This window comes from Athene noctua, chromosome 2 (genome assembly GCF_965140245.1).
Source record: "Athene noctua chromosome 2, bAthNoc1.hap1.1, whole genome shotgun sequence".
Taxonomy (NCBI): Eukaryota; Metazoa; Chordata; class Aves; order Strigiformes; family Strigidae; genus Athene; species Athene noctua.
Window position 1 is genome coordinate 26,301,927 of NC_134038.1, and position 26,861 is coordinate 26,328,787.

The 26,861-nt window shown below is 43.0% G+C and overlaps 1 protein-coding gene and 1 non-coding gene across 4 annotated transcripts; both read left to right on the forward strand.

Annotated features, from left to right (window-relative positions):
• The first annotated feature begins 213 nt into the window (after positions 1-213).
• Positions 214-295, forward strand: TRNAS-AGA (transfer RNA serine (anticodon AGA)). The gene has a single exon. It is a non-coding gene; the product is annotated as a tRNA-Ser (tRNA).
• A 38-nt stretch (positions 296-333) lies between these two features.
• On the forward strand, positions 334-17,274 carry CFAP418 (cilia and flagella associated protein 418). 3 transcript variants are annotated; one of them, XM_074898684.1, is made up of 8 exons: positions 334-622; positions 2,117-2,216; positions 4,531-4,601; positions 5,109-5,174; positions 5,973-6,068; positions 7,991-8,122; positions 9,592-9,675; positions 16,608-17,274. In XM_074898684.1, exons 1-7 carry the CDS (start codon positions 495-497, stop codon positions 9,662-9,664), a joined length of 666 nt encoding a protein of 221 aa, XP_074754785.1. In that variant the 5' UTR covers positions 334-494; the 3' UTR covers positions 9,665-9,675; positions 16,608-17,274. The 3 variants fall into 3 exon arrangements, with proteins under 3 accessions (XP_074754785.1, XP_074754783.1, XP_074754786.1); XM_074898682.1 differs by lacking the exon at positions 16,608-17,274 and having other exon boundaries at positions 9,592-12,215; XM_074898685.1 differs by lacking the exon at positions 16,608-17,274 and having other exon boundaries at positions 7,991-12,215.
• The last annotated feature ends 9,587 nt before the right edge of the window (positions 17,275-26,861 follow it).

Below are 26,861 nucleotides of genomic sequence, written 5' to 3' on the forward strand. Positions count from 1 at the left end.
TTGCTCTAAACCAGACTGATATACGGCACAGTGAACAATATTACAAATACATTAACTCTGTTTTATGCCTTCGACGCCACCCCGTGAGGATCCCTGCTCTAAATACCAAGCCACAACCGCTCCGTTGTACCCGGTACCGTCTCCCGGCAGCGCTCCCGCGGGCGGCGCGGCCCGTCAGCCCTAGTGCCGGCGGAGACAGCCTTTCCATCGTGCGTAGTCGTGGCCGAGTGGTTAAGGCGATGGACTAGAAATCCATTGGGGTCTCCCCGCGCAGGTTCGAATCCTGCCGACTACGGCCGGAGTCTAAAAGCTCGGTGTTTGTTTTTTTTTTTTTCCCGTTCACTACCGCCTTCCGGGGGTGGCGGGGTGCGCTGGGGCCCGGCAGCGGACGAGCTCCCCGAGAACCCCACGAGCGTCTCACGCACCCCGCCGCGGCGCGGAGAGCCCGCCCCTGCCGGCGCCGGGCGGTGCGGGGCCGCCTTGGCAACGGCAAGATGGCGGACGACTTGGACCGGTTACTGGATGAAGTGGAGACGCGGCTCTGCCGCCTGCCGGGGCGCGGGGCGGCGGGCGGCCACCGGCACGGCGGCGGCGAGGAGGCGGCGGCGGCGAAGGAGGGCAGGTTAGCGGTCCGGCGGCGGTCCCGGCATCGTCACGCACCTTCTCGCCGAGCGGGCGGCCGCCGCGGTGGCGCGCAGCCCGCCCCTCCCCCGCCCGGTGAGGCGGGAGGCGGTCGGCGAGACCCCTCAGGAACAGAAACTGCTGAGGCTCGGGAGCCGGAACACTGGCCGGCGGGCAACGAGTATCCCCTGTAGCACTTATTTTTAAACAGCCGAGTCGTATGCCAGCGAGCTGAGTTCAGATAGTCTTTGTTTCTTGATCCCAACCTCGGATTAAATATGGCGTTAAAAGCTGCACTAATTTGCTTGAGTTAGGACCAAGGGTTACATAGCTCCATAACTGACCTCATGATATACGTAAAATATCTATAAATCTTGTGATTTAGTGCAGGAAGAACTTTAGCAATAGTATTGGCAAACATTTTATTCTGTTGATACTTCAGTCATCTATGTATTCTGTTCATACTTTTTCTATTAACTGTATCTTCTACAGTAAGTACTTAACTTACACTCTACACTTTTATGCAGCCATCTCAAATTTCACAGTTGTCAAAATGGTGATCTGAATTCCGACAGGTTTGGTCGTTACGGGGTCACTGCTGACAGCACTGCCGTGCCGTCTGCCACACTGCTGCCTGCCCTCAGGCTTCCATCCCAGCCCTCACAGGTGTCTCCCAGGTTTCCATCCCTCGTGTCTCAGACTCCAGTTGGAAGGTCTGTGGACCGGGGGGGGTTTTGCCAGATGTCTCCACATGTGGGCAGCAGAGCACTTACCCAGCAGGCATCTCAGAGACCCAGGCAAGGATCGTGAAGAGCCAAATGACTCGTACAAGACCAGCAAGCCTTTGGCCACATTACTGAACTTGCCTATTGTTTGCATAATGGTAGATGAGCACCCAAATTTAGTCAGTCTAATCACAGTGTTTTTAAAAATGGCAGTGGTGTTCTTTCTCAGGAGTAGGTTTGTTCTTGATTGGTTGATGCAGCAGTACTACAGGTCTCCCTTTCTTTGACAAAGAGCTAGCAAATAGCAGACTCGAGTGACAAGAGTCTTCACCTGAGTGAAAGCAAAGTGCAGATGATCTCTCTAAATCCATACTATTTGGCAGGAATTTCTTCAGAACCCCTGAAGTTGTACAGCATGAGGAGAGAACTTCCTCTGACCTTTTTATATTCCTGCTGCTGAAGATGAATGTGAAAAATGGGGGCTATCCAATTTGTTGCTCAGTAAGTGCAGTGTGGGTTATATTATCATAGTTTTATTCAGGGTTAGAAGTGGTTGGAAATAAAAGAAGCAAGCCAAAATATGGGACAGTTCAACAGGGACTGAAAGGCGTCATCGTGTAGTTTACATCTGTCCAGTCATGATGGCCTACCTTAGGTACTGCAGATATATTAGAAGAAAAAGGCTGTAACTAATTTTATGTTTTAAATTACAATTCTTGGAACTGCTCTGGTCATGCTACAAAATGAAGGCCTATTTGTTTGTTTTTCAGATCAGCTAAACTGTTAATGAGTGCTGACAGCAGTGAAGAAGATATAGATGACATTATTGATGAAATCTGTAATGACAGCAGCTTTACCAAAACACCTCTGGTGAGTAGGAGTCTAGACAAATGCAGAACAGATGAGGTTCAGCGATGGAAAGAAAAGCACCATAAAGGAAAACTGTTTTAAAGCAAAAAATGAACTAAAACAAGCTGTGAGATGAGCTTGGAAAATAAAAGCAGAAATGAAAATGCAACAGTCCTATAGTGAGGGACAGGAGAGATATAAAGAGGTAGCCTTACCCAATACCCGTTCAAGATAGAGCATAGTGTCAAATATCACAGAATCATAGAATGGTTGAGGTTGAAAGAGGGACCTTTGGAAGTCATCTGGTCCAGTTGCCTGCTCAAGCACGGCTACCTAGAGCTGATTGACCAGGACCATGTCCAGATGGCTTTTAAATATCTTGAAGGATGGAGACTCTACAGCCTCTCTAAGTAACGTGTTCCAGTGTTTGACAAGTGTTTGACTTCCTCACAAGAAGTAAAGAAGTTTTTTCATATGTTTAACCGGAATTTCTTGTATTTCAGTTTGTGCCCATTGCCTCTCCTCCTATCACTGGGCCCTGAGACTGAGAAGAGTCTGGCTATGTCTTCTTTATTCTTCCTCATCATGTATTTTTATATGTTGATAAGATTCTCTTGATCCTTTTCTTCTCCAGGCTAACCAATTACAGCTCTCTTAGTCTCTACCTGTATGTCAGATGGTCTAAGCCCTTAATCACCATTATGTCCATGTCTCTCTTGTACTGGGCCATATCGTGTCTCTGAGGCCATATCGGGAGTACTGTGTCCAGTTCTGGGCCCCCCAGTACAAGAGAGAGGTGGAGCTACTGGAGAACCTCCAGGAAAGGGCCATGGAGATGATTGAGAGACTCGAGTACCTTTCATATGAGGAGAGGCTGAGAGAGCTGGGACTGTTCAGCCTAGAGAAGGATCCAGGGGGATTTACAGATGTGTGTAAATATGCGATGAGTGGAGTAAAGAAGGGGCCAGACTCCTCTGTAGTACCCAGTGACAGGACAAGAGGCAATGGGCGCAAACTGAAATACATGATATTCCATCTGTACACAAGAAAACACTTTTTTACTGCAAGGGTGGTCAAACACTGAGACAGGCTGCCCAGAGGCTGTGGAGATTTTCTGGATGATCTCAAGAAATCCCTTCCAACCAAAATGATTATGTGATTCTGTCTCACCAGTGCTGAGTAGAGAGGAAGGATCACCTCCCTTGACCTTCTGGCAACATTGCTGCTAATGTAGCCCAGGATGCTGTTGGTCACCTGTGCTGTAAGGGCACACTGCTGCCTCATGGTCAACTTAACATCAGCCAGATTTCACATGGCCTTCTCTGCAAAGCTGCTTTCCAGCTGGTCAGCTTCCAGTGTGTTCTGGTGCATGAGGGTTATTCCTCCTCAAGGTCAAGAGCTTGCATTTCCCCTTAGTTGAACTTCAGGAGACTCTTCTCAGCCTATTTCTGCAGCCTGGGGAGTTCCCTCTGAATAGCAGCACAGTCATCTGGCATACCAACCACTGCTCCCCATTTTGTGTCATCTGCAAATGACTTCTGTTGCTTGACAGCAGGAGATGGAGATGAAGCTGCAGATTTACATTGTCAAGACAGAATGATAGAAGACATTGAAAACAGATACTCATTTAGGTATCAGCAGTAGAAAACTGTGTTACTTATCTTCATAACCCCCTGTGCAAATTATTTTATTTTCACAAGTGACATTGGTTTTGCTTTGTCTTGGTTTCCTTACAGAGTGGTTAAATCTCAACCAACAAAGAACACTCATATACCACAATATGTATGTCTGAGTGAGAGAGAATTATGTCAGTAAATTTGTATATCATTTTATATCTCTAAGACTTCCCATTTAGAATGTAGAATTCTATTATTCTAGAATTCAAAAAAATTGTTTTATGTGCAGCAAATAAATTTTTCAATGACATTTTACCTTCTTGAATAATGTAAGTTCTTGATGTGTTTTTAGTAAAACAAAAGCTCAAAAACAGTGAGGGAGAAGGTTACTAAATTAAAACTGCCTTTAAAAGCAAAATTATTAAAAAGAGGGCATGAAATACTAAGCCTTGATTATATAGTCAAAGTGATCATGTGGTGTTGAATTCCTTAGGTAGTGCTGGGAATTCACTATGGGAAGAGAAACCTCATTCCTCAGTTACTGGTTACTTCAGCAGCTTTTGTCTCAGAAACCCTCACAGAAACCTGAGCAAGAAAATTCCCAAATTCTTCGTCCCCTTTTGTGACTGAGATTTTCTGGCTCCTGCTTATTAAGTAAAACAGAATATTGTTACCTTTCTGTAATGCTGCCTTGTATTCTTTGATTGTGTTTTAAATAGAAGTTGAAGTCTACCTCTACAAGTCTCACACCTGAAAGAAATAGTGCTGTTTCACAGGCTCATAGGAAAAGGTAAATGAAAAATGTTTTGACTAGTTGAACATACTTGATTATAGCTTGTCAGTTTAGTAATATTGCCACTGTTTAATCTGTATTGAGAGAAAGAAACTGAGTATTTAGAGAAGCATTCTTTTTTAAAAAAACCCAAAGCTAATGTGCTTTTATGTGGTCAAAATTATTTCTTATACATTATTTAATTATATATTTTAAATATATATTATTATATAATTATTTAAGTTATTGAACAACAGCTTCCTTTGCCATATGGACAAATACATTTATCAAATGCTGCAGTATCTAGTCCCATCTATATTTGTTATAGAGAGTGGTTGTCATAGAGTTTAACACCTTGGTAATGGAAATTTTAAAATTCTGTAGTTTGTAAGTATTTGGATGCTTTTCCTATATTTAATAAATATTATTTTAGAAATATCATGTTGTTAGACTGGGAGAAGCATTGTACTACTTTCCTGAAAATTTTTTGCTGCAATTAAGTATTTTTTAATGAAATCCATATAGATGCTGTCCGGTGTACCTGGGTGGAAGCTCTTCACCATATGGGATAGGAACAAATATTTCAAAAAGGTAGGAAACATGAAAAAAAATGTTCCACTTGCTTTATCATTAGTTTATTCTCAATGATGTTTCTGTGATGGTACAGAGTTCTGCATTTGAACTGGACAGGACAGCCTTACATTCATCTAAACGTGTGGCTGGCTGGCTGTAACTGCAGTCTGAAGTCAGCTGGTCCCTTCCAGTCCTCTGCTGTTGACCACTAGATCTTTTGTTCATTCGAAGAGTTGAAAGATGTGTACAAATGAGACATGAGACTCCAGAAATCATTAACATGTAGTTAAGGAATTGTTGCTGTAAAGTATTGTTTTTTTTCCCTGCCTCTCTTCACCTTTCTGTGTATGTGACTTAAATCAGTGGACTGGTTTAAATCATCCCAGAGCCTGAACTGAAAATAGCCAGAGTGCTTTGCAGCAGAAGCTGAACTTAGTAGGAGAGGTACTTTAAAGATTTATTCTCAGCATCCTATAGAACATTATTGCATTTCTATTTGGGATTTTCTGTAGTAATTAATTGTGCACTTGGTGCATAGTTGGATGCTAGTCAGGTGCCATACCAGTGAGGAAGACCGAAGAGAATATATCAGTTTATTTTCTGTGTTCAGTGAGGTTAGGAACCTATAAAAGAATACGTGATTGTACAGTTAAAACACATACCATAATGAATGTGCCAGAGATGTAAAAAAATTAAGATTGCAGGATAACTTTGCTTCTAGTATTTCTGCATAAGCATTGCACTTTGAAACAGCTACAATCTGTGTAGCTTCTCTGACTGTAATAAGCTCGGACCTTTCTATTCTTTTTTGACTAGAACATGTGATGAACTACGTTGTACTGCTTGCGACTTCCGTGTGTCACTTTTCAATGACTACATCTGGGATCAGTCCTGTGATTATCTTTTTTTCAGGTATGTCTGAGGTGGGTTTGGTATTAGCATCGTGTTACTGTGCTTTGGGGCTTGATAGGAATGGGAAGCAAAGTCCTGAGCACTCCTGTGTCACCTCAACAGGAATATGTGTGCAACCTGTTTGGGGATCAGGTGGGAAAGTCTGCAGGGAGAGAGATGCAACATCTCCCATAATCTCTTTTCATGCCTTTCCATTTCTTCCCCCATCACTCTCCCTGTCTGCTTTTAGAAAGAATTCAGGTTTCATGGATCAAAAGGCATCTTGACTACTGAAACAGGCAGATAATCTGTGTGATGGGTTGGCCTCTGGTATGCCATTGCAGGATGCCTGAAAAATGAATGCAGACTGTTCAGCACATCCTTCTCACCATACCTTCACTCATACAGACTGTGATTGTTTCAAGTCAGATTTTCTTCCACTATCAAGTATTATGCTGTCACGTTCAGTGTAAAATCAAATAGTTTGATTACTCAGCAAACTCCTTTTTGCAGCAAGGTTTGATTAAGTGGAGGGGTGGGATTTTTGTTTTCTTGTTAGATATTGCGATGTCTTGACTTTAATTATTTCAAATTTTTTGAGGGCTTAAAATTAAGGAAGTCTTATTTCCAGTTTCTCTAAAACTCTCTAATGCAAGGACTTAGTGAAAGATAATGTAGTAGGCATGCTCCTAATACAGACATTCAATTTGGATTCCTCTTATTTTAATCAAGTCTCTGTCTGTGCCCATTAACTGATGGGGGCAGTGGATGTGCTCAGAGCTTGGCCACCAGGGGGTGGGACAGCCAGACTAGAACAGTAATGGATTATTATTTTTCTTGTATTACACATTAGGTTTTTCCTGTATTTTCCTTCCAGTTTCGAAATTTGTATTTCTCCTTGAATGCAAATCTTATTTTCCTGTTATTTAAAGCAGCATTAAAAATACAGTGCTGCACTAGTCTCCTGAGATGAGTTTGGTAGCTGGAAAGATAGAAATAAAAATATGGTTCTTTTACTTACTCAAAGTCTAAATTAATTCTGCCTCTGAGATCTTGAAATTAAGATATTTAAAAAAAAAAAAAAAAAAGGAAAGGCATTAGTATCAGATACTTGATTAAAATCTGTAATCTTTAGCAAGGTATTTAGCTATTTATTTTGATTAACCTGAATTTTAAAAAGCAAACTTGAAGGTTAAACATTTGCCTTCTATGAATAGGTGTCTGACCTCTTTTTCTAAAATTCTTTCTTTGATGGTTTTTTGGGGTTTTCTTCATTGAGCTGGACATATTCATGCTGGTTTTGAGCAATTCAATGGTCAGTAATTGATGGCCAGGAGGTGGTCATGAGGACAGGGATAGTTAAAATGGTACATTTTCCTTTGTTTTTAAACAACTTGGTTTTATAATAGCTATGATGATTTTTCATTTGTTGTGGTTGATGCTTGCCCAGGGATTATTTGTGGTTTGATGTACATTCCTTCCTTTTATCGGCATTTAATTTCAGTCACTTTAACAACCATTCTGAATAACATCTCCTGATGAAAAGTTTAACACTGTCATTGTACTCATTATGCATAGGGATTTTTACGGTAAGTTTGATAAGATAAATACATTTTTGGATAATTTCTTAACACGAGAATTAACTCTGCGTGGTTTTCTTCCCAAATCTTTCTCTTGAGGCTGACACAGGGTCTCTAAACCCAACAGAGAATATTGCTTACAAAAAGTCAGTCTCCAGTTCATCTGAGAATACAGCAATTACGCAACAAGACTGCTCTCAGGAAAGAAATGTGTTCAAAACAGAATTTGAACATATCCCTAAATTCATTCATGACAGTGGTACTCAGAAATATTCAAGAGCTTTTCTGAATTGAAATGGCCTCATTAATCTTTTTTCCTTAGAAAAAATGAATGATCCTAAACTGAATTCATTTGATTGGCAGGAATAACATGCCTGAGCTCAGTAAACTAAGAGCGAAGATGATAAAGAAGAAAGGAGCACGAGCATATGCTTGTCAGTGCAGCTGGCGATCCATTGATGAATTAACTGACCTCCAAGCAGACCAGCAGCTTCGGTGGGTTTGTGGTAAACATGCAGAATGAAGTCCTTTAGTGTGTGGTACCTACTTGTGTGGGAGTAGGTCATAAACTCAGTTTGTTTCTCACACAGTTTTCTGAGAACAGATGGAAACCTGGATACTTATATCTAGAAATAGATATAACACCCAACTTCAGCCTTTTTGCAATTTAACTGCCTTGCAAGCAATACGGGCAGTTGAATTATAAGAAGAAACAACCAGTTTGGAGGCATTCTGGAAGCTAAATGAGGTTAAAGCTCATACACAGTAGTGTTAAAGAAAGGAAGAGGAAATCAACAGATTTAGGCGTGGGGCAAAGTTCCTTGAGACTGTTCCTCCTATGTAGCAGAGAGCCTTATTTCCCATATCTGCCGAATCTTGGACTCCAAATGGTGGGTTGGGATGCAGCCATGACTCACAAGCATATGAATTTCTGCACATAAATTAATACTGCTGTTCTGCTTTGCTCATGGCTGTTAATGAGAAAGTGATTGTAGATCTCTTAAAAAATTACTGCAAGATCAGTTCTCACCTCAGAGGTTTTAGCACACCCCAAAACTTCACTTTCTTTTACCTACCAATAGCCAAAAATTGCAGGTGCTGGAAATTTCCTTCCAGTTCCCACTGCTTTCTTCACAGCACTTTCTGCTGACTAAAGACTTTTACCACAGTGAATTTCTTGGACTTCCCTTCAGTCTTCACTGCAGGAGGTGAACAAGTTACTGTGTAATTATTAAATATTGTGCAATTTTAAAGAGATTCTGAAGAGTATATGACTATCAATATTTTCAAGGGGGAAAAAAGGCTCAGGCTATTTTAAGAGTGAGAAAATATATATCCCCACTGATGTTCAGATGTGGATTTTTTTTCAGTTTCATTTAGCTTTCATTTCAGCTTCACTTCAAAATACTGTGTATTCAAAAAGTGTAACTGTCCGTTTCAACACATTCCCTTCCCCCAGTAACATCGTAAAACTACTTCCAGTATCATGTTACTGGTTGGTGAATTGTCTTGATTTCAGCTAATGTCACTATAGTTCATGAGCTCTTTCTTTTCATTATGTATAAATAACACAGGAGACGGATTTGGGTTTTGGGCGAGCAGAGAGGAAGGAAAGGATTACCAGTCCTGGCAATTACTACACCGAAAAGTGTCTCCAAATGGGAGGTCTGTCAGTATTTTTGCTATGCAGTATGTGATATGGTACAGATAAATTAAAAATTAATTACTTTGTGTAATTCTAGCTATACAGATCTATGGGGGTTTTTGTGAAGTTTCGCTCATGGCCCTAATCTGTGCATTGTGAATCTGGTTTTTTTCCAGAACAATTGCATGGTCTTTCTTACAAAGGTCGTTACTCTGTTGCTTTGTCTGTACCCCTCTGAAAGAGCAGATCCAGGTGCTGACCAGAGGCATAATGTACTCTGCATCCTGCTCGCCTTCTCCCTCCATGAATGTTTTTTTAGAACCTGCAGAGGACGTACACAGTGCTCCGGTGCTCTAGAGTTTGTGTTCCAGTGCCACGTGCAACCTTGCTAGTAGGTTCAGAGGTGAGTGGGCATTGGAGAGGTACCACTTAGTGTAATGGTACAGACATATTTAGGGTCATGTATTGTTTTCAGTGCAATTGGTGTTTCAGACTGAAATTTCAACTCCTAGAGCCTAAAACAGCAACTTTGAGAGACAGAGGGACCCAGAGACCAGTTGATTAATGCTCAAGCAGCTACTGGAAGAGGTCTGCTTGCCTTTCTGTCCTTTATGAAGAGGTGACCCCTGTGTGGACTGTAAGCAGTAAGTGTTCCTGGGTTTTCTTCAGGGGAGCTGAGCGATTTCCATTCCCAGAGAACATCAGTCCTAACAGTAAGGGAAGAATCCAGCAGTAGTGTGTAATTATTTAACAGGATCTAGTGAAGAAGAAACCAACTTTCATTCTTCTTGAAGAAGAAGAATGCATTTCAGAAAGTGTTGAGTTGCCTTGGCTTGCCTGTTGCAAGGCCATTTGAAACTGATGACCAAGTATCCCCACAAGGTGCTCTTTTGTCCTGGATTTGCACTGGAATTTGTGCCACAATGTAGGCAAGTTGGGCTTGCAACTTGTGAGCAGGAAACAGGGAAAATCCTAATGCCCATCTCAGTTCATGAGACAAAGTCTTACGTGACTCGGAAAAGGAACATGTCTCCTGTACCCTGTTTTAAACAACAGAAATAGTCACCCTCTCTGAACAGTTCTGTACTACCAAGTGCGTGGAGTAAATCATGCAGAAACAAAAGTTCAAGACATCAGTTCTAGTGATTTTTATGACAACAAGATGGCCTGCAGCACTTGGAAAGTGGAGGCCAGGAAGGAAGTGAGACAAAAGAACTGAGTGTAGGAGAAATAAAGGGATTAACACCAGTATCTACTGACAGCATTAGTCAGCATTTCTCCTAAGTCACCTCATCCCTCAGTCTTCTGTTAGCATGGAGAGTTGTAGAAAGAGCTCTCTTTCTGGGTAGAGATTGTTGTCAGTCAGTTGTGTCGTTAATGCCATTAAGACCATGCTCCAAGCACTGAAAATGTTAGAAGATAATCTTTATTGGTAAATGTATGTGGAAACATGAGCATTCCCCTGAAACCATCGTGTTTATTCAAGTGTAGTTACTCGTTTCTGGCCTTGGTCAGAATGGTGGACTATGTCAGCTCTTCGTCCAAGTGAAGTTTTAAACAGGTGCAGAAATAGTGCTTATTGTATCGGTTTTCATTACAGAATTTAGCAGATTTCTAGATCTGAGAACAGTTACTATGTCATTAAATATAATCAATTTGCTGGAAAAAAAAGAGTGGTATTAAGTATTCCCTTTCTTTGCTTTCTTCAGTTACATGTTACAAACCACTCCAAAGTCCTCAAATGAAAAGAATATAAAGAAAGGTAAAATTAGAGCTTGAATGTTCATTTGATGAAGGTATTGTAATATTGCACAAGGTTTTCAAGATGTATCGCTTTGGGTCTGGGCTACTTCCGTGTCAGTTATCTGAGATAGCAGGGATTATGTAAAGAATTTTGTTGAAGAATGCCATTCAGCTGTTGTCAAACGGAAGTACTGGAGAACAGTTTTGCCAAGTATAAATGTGACCATTGTTTTCCTCCAGATTTTGCTTTGGAAGTAATAATACCATTTCTGTTTGTGAAATGGGCAAGGTGAAAACTTGAGACTTTCATTTTGCTTAGGTGATATGCTTGGAAATTTTCTAGGCTGCGGTATTAGTCTGCAGCAGATCCTCAACAAAACAAAAGCAATGAAGAATGACAAAATGAGAATCCACGCAAAACAAAACAAAAGCAATGAAGAATGACAAAATGAGAGAATCCACGCAAAAGCATTCACTTGGAAATTTAGTCAGTGGTTTAATGTCATACTAGCTTTTCTAAATCTGTGTTCCTGCAGTACTTCTGGACAGAAATCCAATTCAGATGTACATAATACATTTTTAGAGCTTTTGGTTGTCAAACTTCAATGTGCTGTTCTGACTACCTCTCACTTGTTTTACCTGCAAACCATGGAGTGTGTCCAACCCAGATGCTGAATACAGCTCAGAAGAGTAATTATTAAAGAGCTTTCCCTGCCTTTAAATTGAACTTACAGAAGCATAACAGCATTACATACTGCAAGCTCTGCTCTATATAAAATTGAGTAAAGATACTATTTTTTTCTGAGCACCCATTTCAGTTCTGTACTGAAGGTATTCTCAAATGCTAGGCACTGTAAGCTGCCACTTGTGAAAGACTGCTCGCTTCTCTTGTTTCCTGACATGTGAGTCTTTGGGTCACGTAACCAGTACATGTGGTCGTCACACAATAGGAGAGGGACTGTGTTGGGTGTTGCATGGGCAAATTTTTCTTTGTGCAGACTTTCTGCACAAGACCTGACCAGTTTTGTCTGTTGTGTGACACCCGATAACTGCAGACAGGCCCACCCATGGGGGATGGAGTAAAGGAGTGTCAGGTGCTGCTCATTTGTGCGGGCCACATATGATGCCTGGGACTTGGCATATGTGCTTCAAGGAAAGTATTTTTCAAATGTCAATGCTTCAATAAAATGAAAAGTTGGAACAAGTCTGAACTCTGTGTTTTGTAAATTCTATTGTGCTGTTCCTATCCAAAAGAAGCCTTATAAAAATGATGCAGAACCATGTTTTCTCTCAGAAGGGTACTCTTAGTACAAAATATTGTCAAGCCTTTAAAAAACAATAAGTACTAGTACAATAAGTTTTCTCACATCAATGGGCATGCAACAAACACCTAAGAATTTAATGAGCTTTAACATTCTTTACCAGATAACAGGAGGAGACTGCACTGAATTATAGAGAACTCCTAAAGGTGGATGCATTTACCACATTTCTTGGATGTTTACCTAGGATAAAAGGTGGTGACATAAACTTCTTGAAGAGTGGGATGCTGGTACCTTTTGTATCAGTCAGGGCAGGTTATCAGTAGCATCATACTGGTCACTTAGGGAGATCAGTCAAGGAATCACAGCATTTGCTGTCCCCTGGATTTTGCTGTAGAAAGCCCTTCTTAGTACCAGGAAGAAGTTGCTCTATATATGGGAGTTGGAAAAAAATCTTGTTTCTTCATCATGAAGAAATGCTGTGTGGCATACATTAGAGTAACAGACATAAATATTTCCTATATTACATATTGAATTTGGATGCTATTCAGGCATTAATTATTTCCCAGACTTAGTGGGCAGTGTGGTCTCAGTGAGAACACACAGAAAACACTCACTGGCTCCTGACTTACCTTATTTATGGCATGCAGTGCCACAATACATCGTTAGAAGATAGTGCCCATGTACATTAATTCATATTGACAACTTCTGTTGCGTTAGATGTGCTTTAAGAGTAATTTGGAGTAAGATGTGATTATACAGTCTAGTCTGCAGGGGGCAGAGCAACACCGCTGTTGACAGTTCAGGCTTCTACTTCACCAATACAAGCTCATACTCAATTTTTTCTGGAATAATGAAGGCTTGCATTTAACTGACCAAGGCTTCTTGCATTTGTCTCCTACTAGTGTGATTATAAGTGTGGTAGCTGGAGCTGTGGCAACTCCACTTGATTTTTGTGTGACTTCATCCAAATGGTCCTCAAGTGGTCCTTGACCAATACTGAAGCAGATTTAACTTTTTTAGCTGCCAGCTAAAGCGGCATAAAATCGTGTGTTTCTCCTCTAATAACATCAGTGGAAAAACTAAATTGCTTCAGGATTTACCTTTCACCCTGCCCAAATAAATTTTCCCTGAAAATGTTAAGTAGTTTTGGCAAGTAGAGGTTGTATATGTTAGGAGCTTCTAATGTTCAGTACAAAATTTATATGGAACTCTTCTGGTTCTTTGGGAATCCAGTAAGCGTGAATGTATAAAGCAGATTTCTAGTGGAGGGGAGTAAATGTGATCACCGATAATCAGTGGTGTCTATTTCTGTAGAAGTGATGAGGTGCTTCTAACTAGAAGCATGAATATATCTAAACCATGAAACTACAGTGCGCTTATTTTACTGGTAAAATAGGGAGCATCATCTAAATTCAGTCTAGTTACACCATAGGTAAGTGAGGTCTTTCCTGCTTCATTTTTTTACTTCCTTCCTTCTAATAGGAGAAGTAGTTGAACAAAAAGTTTAATAGAGAAAACAGGAACAAACAAGGCTGAGTAGCACACTGTGAGAGGTTGCATACAGAAAAGTTTTCTGAAAACATTTTTTCAGGCAAGGAATAAGCCATTGGGTTTTGTTTGCTTCTAAACTAAAGATGACAGACCTAAGTGAAAGAAATAGTGAGAAGCTCAAATGCCCACAATTTTCCAAAAGCAAGGAGAAAGCTTCATATGGGAGGTGTCCTTTCTAGGAGCTTTTAAGATTGCAATTCCAGGGGCTGGCCCAGAAGATGGGGGTGAATGCACCCCCCCATCCACTGCCCTTCAGTCACTTCCATCCCAGAAATCTGAGCTGTGTAGGGAAGCAAAGGGCAGGAGGCATTTCATCCGCAGAGGGTACCTGCTTGCTTTACCACGTGAGGATGCTGTAGAACACTTGAGCTGAGTATGTTCATTTGCGTTTGGGTTTTTTTTTCCTCTAGAGTTTGTGCGAAGGGTTTCCTGCAGTATTTTGAAACCTGTTTTCTGGTGATAGGCTTTTAGATACAAGAGCTAAGATAGTCAGATATTATATTTAAATATTATAGTCAGATATTTAGATAGAAGAGCTAAGATATTCAGGGCTGCTAAAAAACTCTTAGCCAGTGGTTTATAACTGTTATTCAAATATAAGCAAATGATCTTGACATTTTTCATGAGAATTTAGTGAAACTGAAACCCTTACAGTCTCAGAGCTTATGCTAAAGAACTGGGAGGCAGAGAGGAGGAAGACATTTTCATGCTGGTCACACAAATGCATAATATTCCAGCTCCAAGTACCTTAAATAAATCTATTTTAAAATGTAGTTGTCTACAGAGCGAAAAAAAAATGTTACCTAGCTCCTGAATGGTGGTAGGTTATTTATAAAATATCCATAGAATTTTTCAATCTCTACTTAAAGGCAAGCAATATGGCCTTACTGTAAGACAATGCAATATATGTGATCGTAATGAAATACAGTGAAATACAGTATATCTTTCAGCTAAATGCTAAGAAGTTTTGGGACATTCTGCAATCTGACCATGCTTAGAACCCCCTGTTCTGACTGCCCTGATGTAAACAGCATTCACAGGAAGAGGGAAGCAGCTACCAGAGACAGGAAGGTTGAATTTAGCATCAAACTTATCTAGGCAGAGCGGGCTGCTCAGGATGCTGGTAAGAAGAAGTGTACAAATTGCTACAGCAGACTGTGATAGCTTCCTGGCCCTTCCTGGGAAGACCCATTCACATCGATGTAATCAGGGTACAATCTTGCGCATGCGAATGGTTTAGGAAGATTATATCCTGGGGCCAGTTATCCAAAATAATGATTACCATGGTGTATTACAGTCTCATTCACTCTCAGTTACTGTCATCTGCAGGAAGAGATTGATCTGCTGATGAAGTAGGAGAGTGCATGGTTTTAAAAATAAAAATTTTATCATAGTAAGTTATTATTAGTCATATTAGCCCTAAAGAAATATAAACCTTTCCTGATTCCTAATAGGCACTGCAATATCTGGTTTATATCAGAGCTGGCACAACTCTGATTCCAACACTTCAGAGATAAAAGTTGTTGTAGTATCAGTTTATGTGCTTTGAATCATTGAGGCCTCTTGTTTACAAGTGGAAGATAAACAGCTTCAAAACATTCTTTGCAGTGTTATCGGTTGCTCATTAACGTATGATGCCATTTCCTTTTGATTTCTGTGTGTATCTCAGGAAATCCATCTGCTCTGAGCCTACTGCGCAACAAGGCACCATTCAATCAATACATGGTCCTCAGTGGCTGAAATGAAGAGTTAACACAAAATTGTAGTGTCCTCTGTGTTGATTTTCCTATGAATGATTACTCATATCTCTGATCTTCCCTAAAGTATACTGCAAAATTATTTCAGATTTTCTCAAAACTTTATTCAAGCTGAGACCTGGAAACACTTTAAAGTAGTCTTTTAGTTGCATCTTCCTACATGTCCAAAACACCTCTTTCCATTTTTATTCTTTTTTCCATGCTAGATATATATTTAGTTCTATTCCCATGAGGAAGGCTGGAAACAATTAAACTATGAAAAAGGAGAATGGTATAAAGGAGTCTACCCATGTCCTGAAGAGCAATAAAACAGATCTGTCCTGGGTAATTGCAAATTCTGCATTTGAATTGTTGAACAAGTTAAGCCAAAAAGATATTGGGGTCCATCTGTTCTGCAGACTGAATGTGGGTACTGCACATCACCTATCTCCTGAGTACAGGAGGATATGGTGACACATCGTCAGCAGTCTTAGCACCCAGAGGATACAGCCAGGTGCTTCATGCCAAGGTTGCTAGTGTAAGCTAAAATCATTAATCGCTCTGTTTTTACAAAAGACTTTTTTCCCCCATGGTGTATTGGAAATCCCTCCTAAAACCTGGAGAGCATTACTTCTTTATAAAGAATATGTTTGTAAAGTGGATAATTTCCAGATGTCAAATCCTTACTCAGACCTTGCAATAACAATTCACTACTTGGGGTTCTCGGCCAGTGCTGGGCATGTGGTTACCTTGGGTATTTTCAGGATCCATCTTAAGGCAAATGACACCTTTAAATAGGGGAAAAACGAACAGCCTAATAGGCACCTCATGGCAGAGAGCACCTCATCAGGTTTGTCCCAACACATTCTCACGTCATTGTTCGATAGGGTAACAGGCCATAAAAGAACTAAGCAGCTACTTTCCTTTTCTGTCAGATGTTGCAAGTTACTCATATTTCCTGTTCTGCTATTTAAAGGACTAACGGCTGAATATGGGAGTTCATTAACTTGTCTGAAATGAAATATTTTCCCATCTTTCTACAGCCACACTTGAATGAAGACATAAACACAGGTCTGGAAGGCATCTCCGTGGAGCAGGTAGTGCCTTCTGCCCTGAAACAGGACTGCCCCACTGGAAGCTGAGGCTGAACCCTGGTGCAGGTTGCCACCAGAAATCTCCCTCCATGCTGCAGGGCAGATGGACGTAGTATACATCAAAGAAAGAGAGACCACAAGCTTCCATGCCAGCTGTCCAGGGTGTCCTAGGACAGAGAGAAGGAACATCCCTCTCTCCCTGCTGCCTGATGGGTTGGGTTGTATTTTAGCCAAGAACAGAAGTACTTGGGAGAAAGCAGGAGAATTTCAATAAGCTAACACCAGTGGGATTTAAGTACTTAGTGGTACTTTTGACAGTCTTCCCTTAACTGAGCACATTCACACTTCAACTGTTTCAAAATAAAACATTTCTTCCCACACTTTTTTTCTTTCCTGTTGGCTGTTGTTTTCTTTACAGACATGAAACTATGCTTATTCATCCTTCAGAAAAAAAATCTTATCTCAGTCTGGATGGCCTGGGAAAAGCTCAAGGCATGCTTGCAATGCAAACTTTGAGGAAGTAAATTTAGTTTCTCAATGAGTCTAACCAATTCAACTGCCACATTTGACAACCATCCTTTTAAACTTTTGATGGAGAAAGAGCTTGCTGCTCTGGGATGTGCGGTCTAATGTTGTGGGCCCTAATGTAGCTTTGGGCCCCAGGAGGTTACAGGCCACATCTAAGAGGCCCAAGAAGGGTAACTAAGAAAAGCAAGTCTCTTGTCAGCAGCCTTAAATTTGCTGTGCTGGAGTCTGTACTGATGAGGAAAAAAAGAAAAAAATACGGGTCTGCAGATTGAAAGAAAGGTCTGAGAGCAAGGCCACAAGTTGGGCAACAGCAGCTGTTGTATTTTTGAAATACAGATGCAAATTCTTCCTGAAGTGCAAAGATGTTTGCAGGAAAATCTTTTCATTCTAATATATTGTGACTCAGCACCAGTATATAAACTACAGACCACGAACACCTTTGTGTACAAACATCCTCACATGAGTTGCTGGTGTGGGTGAGCACTGAGGAGCCTGCTCACAGGAAAAGCACACCTGAAGCCCCCTTTGCTCTGCTGATTTTACTCTAGGAAGTTTCAATGTACAGCACCAACCATCCTGCCAGCTACTGGGCTCCATTTTCCTTTCATGCACTTTAAATGCAAAAAAGGGGCTCCCAGCAGGAGCTCCTTGGTGGTTGCTGCCAAAAGAGTAGCAATGGTTTTGAAAGGGGAAGGAGATGGAGGATGCTGCTGAGACATGAAAGCCCTTCCACACATCCTCTTCCACTAAATCCCACACAGGTAGCAGGGATTTGGGCCTCTACCTTGTAAGAAGAAGGAGTCTGCCAAGCCACGAGTGCACTGAGCCTGGGGAAGGGAGATGTCAGCAGCCAAAGAGGAGAGGAAGGAGGCAGGCTTCACTTTTTCAGAAGTTCAGGGAGTTCAGACAATGAGTGGTCAGATACATTGCTTACCTTTTAAAATCTCTCCATAAACTGCTCACCATTAAAAAAAAAAAAAAAAAAATCACACCTTTTAGTGAGGAAACCAAAAAAAAATAAAGAACATAAGAATTAGAATAAGCTACATCCACAGCCTTAAATTGGTGTAAATAAAACATGATCCTGATGCAGAGATTTTTACATTTTATAGTCTTGAGAAGTTGTCTCCATTTGATTCATAAAATAAATCAGCATGATTCATACAGCATCAGGAATTTAATAGTTTTGAGAGGGGTTGATGTTAAAATAAGGTATGCAGGCCCTGAAACGCCTCCCAGCAGGATGGCCTGATGTGTGATTGTGTAATGGGGATAAGTACAGTACTTCTTTGGAGCATTAACCTGAATTAAATGATGAAGTGACTGGGCAGCTGGGCAGGGATCAAGCGACACTCCTGGTCACTGCTGAGGCCTTGATAAACATTAGAGAAATTGCAAGACCATAATTTAAATACAGAAATTCACTGAGGAGCACCACAGTTTTCTTGCAAGGGACTCTTCTCCCTGCAGGATCAGACCATCTCTCAGGGAAGCCATAGCTGGGAAGGAGGGGGTTCAAGGAGGGGTTCCGCATCCCCACCCCATCACGTCTGCACCCAGTGCTTGGAGGGCATGGCTTTGGTCTGGTCCTGCTTACTCCACAGGCTGCAGTGGCTCTCGGCAGAGCTGAGCCGTGCTTTCCAGGGATGGCAGCTGGACAAAGCATTAGGGGCTGATGCAAAACCAGTTTATTGTGTCTATTATGGAGCTGCGTCAGGAGTTACATACCTAAATCCCTGTGCATCACAGCGGGGGAATGCTCCCGTGCAATGCTGCCTGTTGTCAGTAATCCTCTCAACTCATTGCTCAAAATACAGCACGTGGCAGTTGCTGCCGCACGATGGAAAAAACGGGGTATGCACCAAAGTCACGTAGAACCTGATCTTCATCTGGGGTCAGGCCGTGTAAACCAGAGCAATGCCTGCCACAGCTGGTCCATCCACTGGAGGCATTCCACCCCACGAGAGCAGAGGCAAGGCCACACACCAATCCAAGGCACTGCTTTAAATCCTGAGCCCTTCAACAGGATTATTCCAGATTTCCCTTGGGGAGCTAAAATCTGAATTTAGACAACAGCACATACACAAATGCCATTTGAGTTAAATCTATCGGCTTTGCTTCAGTTGGAGTGATACCTCCAATGAACAAACCTGTCCATGTGCTTTGTACCTTGAAAATGGACTTTAAGATGCTACTGTCTGTGTGAGGCCTGTGACAAACCGTGCCCTTGCAGAACTGCCTTGTACCTGGCAAATCGCACAGACTTAACCCTCTCATCTCTGAGATAACATGCTAGATAGGCTTACTGAAAGGGGTGCCCACCAGGGTAGCATCAGCCTTCAGTGAAGGGAAGACTGGTCCCTGTTTAAGGGTATTGTATTCTGGAACTAAGAGAAGAACGACAGTCAAAGGTCTTGCCCACTAGATGAGGATTCTGAGGCTCCCAAGTGTTGGCTCACTCTTTTTCATTATTGCACTAGCAGCTCCCAGCCTGCCAGCATTCTCTGCTGGTGATGTTAATGTGGCTCCATGGTTTTGTTGCGGTGAAGTTCACGTCTATAACTTCTTGATGGGATGAGCAGGGCTGGTACACACGTATCCCCTCAGCCATCACCACTGCTAGCTTCTGTTGGCTTCTGCCCTCAAAACTAGCTCCCAGAATTGCAACAGAATAAGGCCTGAGTCAAATGGTGTTAAGATGTAATTGCACATTGAAAAAAATCTTCCTTTGCCACTGATTAAAGGCAACATGAAGACATTTGGCTGATGTGTTCCCCTAAACTGATCATGTGTCTGAGCATTAAAACATCCTATAACTAAGCAACGCAAGCTGGCTCTAGGACAGCTTTCCACTAGGACCAGTTTAGTGTGTGCTGGGGAACAAGTGATGGTGCCTTCACTCAGTTTAGAGCATGGTGGTTACACCAAACCAGCTGGGATGATTTTGCATCATCCCTTTCAGCTCTGTCTAGAGTTAGGGAGCCAGAAATAAAAACAGTCATCCAGACTTTGATACTCTCCTAAGAAAACTAGTTTACGAATCATACCTCAGGAGCTTATCTGAATGTAAAATTGCATTCATTCAATGGAAACAATTAAGCTAATTGAAGCTTTTGCAAAACGTTGTGCACGTACTCCCGCTTGCATTGCAAACAGATGTCTTTCATATCTGCCTCCACCATCACTTGCTCCAGTGGTTTTCAGTGCGTGTTTCCTCTACCTTCAGACAGGTCACAAAAAATAACTGAGAAAAGCAGTTTGGCAACAGGTTTGAATTCCTCTGGGGTAAGCACTGGAAAGTATCTGGGTGAATGACAAATTTTAAAAGATCAAAAAACCACCAGCTTCTTTAGTTAGTTAAATGTATGAGTAGCTAAAGCCTGGGGATAAAACCCACCACTCCCTCAGACGATGAGGCCTCGGGAGCAGCCTGGCCAGCACGTGTGGCAGCAGGGGCACAGGTGCTGCAGCAGGCACTCGCTGGAGGTCGAGTAGCTGCAAAGTGGGATCTCACCCTGTCGCTTATTTTCATCAGGCTGGGTGCTTCAGGAAAAAAAAAAAAAAAAAAAAAAAAAAATCACAGCCACTCACCACATCACCTCCGCTAAGCCCAGTGCTGCTCAGGTCCACTGTGGTTTCCAGAGCACTGCTGACTAACTGCAAACCTGGTTCTTGCTCTTGGGCAACCACCCCCCAGCACACACAAGGCACTACGAGGCACTGCCCTTCCCACTGTCCCCTGCCAATAGATGTGCTCCTGCACACAGGACTGCAGAGATGTCCCTACACTGCTGCAGTTAAGCATTCCAGGGAGCCCTCAGCCTTGCTGGTGGGTGGCTCTTTGGGGGAGATTTTGCATGTGTGGTTTGTTGTTCAGTACATCTCACAGCTAAAATACAAAACACTGAGGCTGAAGGGTTTAGAGTCTGCATCCATGCTAAAATACATGGATTATTTTATAGAATTATTACTGTATGAAAGTGCACACTTCAGATCCCCTCTAATGCAAATTCTGGGGAAGTGACATATGGTGGGAGAGAGAAAGACTTACTGGGGTTTCATGCTTTAAACCACATTTTCAAATTATGGAAATCACATCACACATCTGATCAGATCCCAGACTGGCAGAACCATTCCCAGCAGAGCTGTTCTCCTTAAAGTGTTTAACCTTTAGAAACAGAGATACATTATAGATAACTTCTGCCCACTGAAGTGTCCATTCACTTACCATACACTCACTACTTTCTCAATTTGACAGTTTTTTAGGAATTGTTTTTGCAGAGGCAAGAAAGTAGCATAAATAATCAAGTAGACTTTCATTGTCTTTACTTGCTTGTAAATAGCTGAACCAATTGATATGCTTAAATGTAGCTAAGGAATATGAGAAATAGAGGGGAAAATCTATCAAGAAAGAGAAACTTTGGGGTGTTTGTGTATATATATGTCCTTTTACCAAACCAGTATTTAGATATGTCATAAAAGAGAGAGTCTGGAGCAAGGAGTTCACCCATTCCTGCAGTTCTTTAACATTCATTTAAAGCATCATGCATTTAAAATGTGAGAGGATCGCCTCTATAAAGGCAAATATCAACCTGCAAATGTTTCCTCTGGTCAGTGAAAGTGCCTGAAGCTCACAAACTGTTCTCTTGACATCAAAGCAGATGGGCATTAAGGCAGATGAGAGACTTCTTATTTGACACAGAAATAATCTACCAGAAGCTGTGCTGTCACTAACACCTGCATTTCACCCACAGGCACTTTGTGTGGGGAAACAAGTGATGCTGCAATGAGGAAAGGTGACACTGAGGAGCACAGAGCATGACTAGTAGCCAAGTAGCAGATGGGAGACTGACTATAACTAATGAAGAAGCTTGAGGAGGTAGCACATAGCAGAGAAGAAGAGCTGAAGTGTGCATGGGAAGCACAGGACTGATTCATCTTTCCAGAGGAAAGAAAGGGAGGGATGGTGGCAAATATTTGTGCGAAGAAAACTGCCAGGGACAGTGATGGATGCAGCATGGCAAAGGGTGACCCTGCAGTTTGGCAGCACCCACATTCACACACCACAGAATATCTGGATAACTGCTCCACCGTTAACCTCCATGGGCTGCACCACGGGCTGAAGGGGAATCTCTGCTCCAGCATCTGGGGCACCTCCTCACCCTCCTTCTTCACTGACCTTGGCGTTTGCAGAGTTGTTTCTCTCACGTATTCCCACTCCCCTCTCTGCTGCAATTGTTCTCCCACAGGTTTTTTCCCCCCTTTCTTAAATATGTTATCACAGAGGTGCTACCACCATTGCTGATGGGCTCAGCCTTCGCCAGCAGCGGGTCCATCTTGGAGCCATCTGACAAGGGCTCTATCGATATAGGGGAAGCTTCTGGCAGCTTCTCACCCCTGGCAGCCCCCCCTGCTACCGAAACCTTGCTACACATACCCAATATACACCTTCTTACTACACTTCCTCTCATTTTCTAACTACCACAGTACAGGGGGGCATCAGCAGTAAGATCTGGAGGACTACCCCACCCTCACTCAGGAGGGAGAAGAGAAGACACAAGGACCACGTGCTGTTTCCTCTTGCATTAGATATTATGGATAATTCTGTTTCAGTGACTACCAGAAACTGGGAAGGGGTGTTAAGAACCAATAGTGTAGCTGCTGTTCTCTAGCTTCCTGAAGGAACTTAAGCAAAATTAGACACCTATTCCCAAAGTCCCCCTCAGAGCTCCCTTCTCTCACTCCAGCAGCTGGAGACACACTGCAAGCAAAGAGCATTACCCCAGTGCACACAGGGTTATACTTTACCAGGGCACTGCGCAAGTCCAGAGATGCTTCCCTCCTATGGCCCAGCCATCGCAAGGTTTGAGCTACCTCCAGTTGCTGCTTGTCAAGCTGCAGAAGGGCAATGCATAAGCTCTTTCTATCCCACCAAACAGGATAAAAAAAAATAGTTTTAAACATTTCAATTTTAAATTTGCAGAAATTTCTTTTCCTTGTAAATACAGTAGGAAGGATGCAGTTTAGCTTCCTTTGATCAGTGCCAGGTAAGTGCCTCCCTTGTCCTCTTCTACCCTCTTGGCCACTTGTATGCACCTCTTCTCTTGGTCCTTGGCTCAACAGCTGTCTCCAAACAGTGAATTTTCCATAAATCCTGTAGCTATGTGGCCTGCACAAAGGGGTCCTCACTAGACCTGACCACAAGCAATGTGACACTCAGAGCAGAAAGCCCCTTTGGGGCACAGCGGGATGTATGGTACATGGGATGCTCTGCCTACCACTGCTTGCTTAGACATTGACAGTGCAGCAACTTTAGAAACAGCAGCTTTATGAACACGCTGGATTAATTATGTACAAGTTTGAGCTACTTCTGTTTCCTACTAGGAATACTCAACTTGCAGAAGAAAAGCTGAGGTACTGCAGGAATGAGAAAGGTCAGAATCCCTAAGAAGCTACAGATCTTTGTTCATGAATTTGGTGCTCTACACTGTTACAAGCAAAAATGGGAGGATCAAAAAATGTGAGGTGAGTATCCCACTAAAAGAGAAAATATAAGCCAGACCTTAGACCTTTAAACTCTACGTCTGCCTCTGCCAGGAATGCCATGGCACTGCCAAACATTGGGAGCAGCAGGTAATAACCTCGCCTGTATAACATCATTCTCATTGCTGTTTTTTTTAATTTAATCAAAACCTAAGCTCTGTTCTGAAACACCAGACTACTCTAGTCCCACAGGGTGTTCATCACCAGGCAGGTGGGTGTAAAACAGCACCTGGCACTATGGGGCCTGAAGTGCCCTTCTCCAGTAGATGCTGCCTGCCTGCCAGACCAAAACCACCCCCAGAGGAGGTGCCATGAAACTAGGAAAAACTACCTGCTGGGCTGGATCAGGCCCCACTCCTGGCTGGGGATGCTCATCAATGCTTCTTTCAGAGCAGCAAGTTTAGCACGAGACACCTGAGCAAACATCCCCATGTTACCAGGCTATTTGCCTGTGTGGGTGCCCCCAGGTTGTCAGCACCCACCTTCACACACCACAGAAGTGGACACACATCTCTACCCAAACCCACATGCTTTAGAGTGGTTTTGAAGCAATTTTACCCTCACAGCTACTGACTGTGATGGTCCTTGATGCTTCAGTTGCTCCAATCCACTCAGAGACACGAGCACTGATTTTTTTCATCAGGGAAATGGTTATAGCAAAAGAAAAACAATCATTCCTTTGGTTTTCTCAAGAAGGCTGTCAAAAGCAGAGTTTCTGTGGCTTCAGCCTCAAAGCCTTCTGAGGTATCTTTCAACCACAGCTTCTGCAGTGGCTTGCATTCACCACAAGCACTTGGCAGGGTGGCGTTTGCCAGTGGGTACAAGGGGAACGCGAGGTTCTGTATTTAGATTCCCATTTTCTGGGTCAGTAAAGACATGATGAACAAGGGCCGTTCCTCTGAGCTTGCAGGGCCTGCCCTATGTCCCTGCTGGCAAGACCCTCACCTCGTATCCTGCGCTGTCCTGAAGATTTTCTTAAGCTCATGTCTTTGTCAGTGTGGGGCATCGCTAGTGTTAATATTAAGAGAGCTGCTTTGGCCTGCTTGGAGGCTCTGCAAAGCATCCGTACAGCAGAGCTGCCACAGGTGGGTTGCTCTTAAAGAGCTACAGAATTGATTTTTATTGTCCTAATGTCACTTGGAGGGAATAACGCTGGGGAAGAAAGTCTGCAAGTTTGGAGACAAGTGTAAAACCGGATGTGCCTTTGACACGTTTGAAATGAGCTTGGGCCGCTCTGTAGGCCCAAGCATCCATACGGGCCAAGATGGGGGACCATATTTCCCACACCAGAAAAGCTCTTTTGGGAGGGGGCAGGAGATACCAGTGAGGGGCAGGAGGCTGCAGTCAGACACTGCTCCCTATCCCATGAGTTTAATAAACCAGTTTTCTGGTTATTTATTCTGGTCTTCCCTTAAGTGCCATGAAAGACCAAAGACTGAAGATATGCGCTTGTCACACAGCCTCATGTCTATTGCAATCTCAGGGGGGACAAACTGCACCCTGGCCCAGCTCTCCTTCCCATGGCTCAGAGCAGTGCCAGGCAGTACCCGCCTGGGGCTCAGCAACATCCCTGTGCCCCATGGGGACAGGACAGGGACCAGGAGCTGGCACCAGCACCATGCAGCTCCTCACCCCAAAGTGCCTGGAGGAGGATGGCATGGGCTAGCCGCCACGCAACCGCCCAGGCAGCTCCAGCTCTCAGCCAGCCCCCGCGTTGCACGTGCCCAGCTCAATGGCCACAATATTTAAAATTACCACCATCTTCGTGCTGAGACTACAGGATCTTCCCTGACATCCAGCAACTTCTCCTGTGTTTGGAGGTCCATCTGAATGTGAGCTCCAAGGATCATGCGCCATGCCAATTAGTGCTAATCACTGTTTACCTCATGAGTCCCTTCCTGTCTGCCCACTTGCAGCAAGTTAAAATAAATGAATAATATTTAAATTAATAGTGCATTTGTGATTCCTAGTAATTTCCCTTGAAGTAGTTATGACAAGTGCATTAACTGGTAGTAATTCATCATGCTGCTTGTAATTTGGCTGGGATTCAGAGGGGAGAACCTGTTTTTATAGCAGCTAATAAACGGTGGTTTATTGCTGCCCTACCAGGTGTCCCGTAGCTGCAGCCTCCTTCCCAGCACAGGAGCCATGAACGTCTGCTTCTCTTGGCACGTGCTTCTGGTTAGAGAGACGATACTTTACAAATAGGCCAGGTTGGTTATGATTCAGCCCTAACCACCACAAACAGTCTTTCTGTTTCATCAAGGGAAAACTGGGTGGAGCAAACATCTACCCTTTGGTTCCACCTAATGCTGCACAGCTCAGGCACATTAAATACCACCTGGAGCCCAGGAATGTGTTCACAGGCCTTGCTCTAAACTTCAGTGCAGGCTTAGGAAACCAAATTATACCATGACCTTGCTTTTGCATCATGCCTATATCTGTTCCAGGTTATGCGGGTGCCCTGTGCTCTTGGGGTTCCCACTGAGACTGGACCTGTTGTGGGGACTGGCCCAGCAGCACCAGAGGCTCTGACCCAGCCCCAGGAGTCAATGGCAAAATGGGTAGGTGAGGGAAGAGGGCTGCAAGAGGTTGGCAGGATCCACAGGTTCACACAGGTAGTCTGGCTCTGTGTTTACCCCATCTCAGCAAGGCAGGAATTAAATTAAAATCTGGCTTATGAAGGCTGCATGGGCTCTGCTGACTCACACCAGATGTTAGATGTGAGGGGGCTTGGCTTGTTGGCCAGAGAAATGGCAAGGCTAGGAGAGGAAGCCAGGGCTGAGCTTTCCATCCTGCTCTTGCCGGCACACCCAAATGCTGGAAGGGACCATGCTTGCCTGGCGAATGAGTGGGAACCACTTACAGGGACGGCAAGGGGATTTGCTTGTTAATGAACCCCTGTCATTTGAAAGTTTGTCCTGGTATGGGTGAGGACAGAGGGCACGTACCTCTAGGGGATGTAGGAATGCTTGTCAAGTCCTTCCTTACAGCTAAAAGACCTAAGCTTCTGCTAAAACCACCAGTTAATAGCTAATAGGAAAAGCAAGAGAATTGAGTTTGGTGGTCTCAGTTGAGGCCATATCAAGACCTGATCATTGGTGGCCCCTGAGCCAGCAATACCCTGGGGTT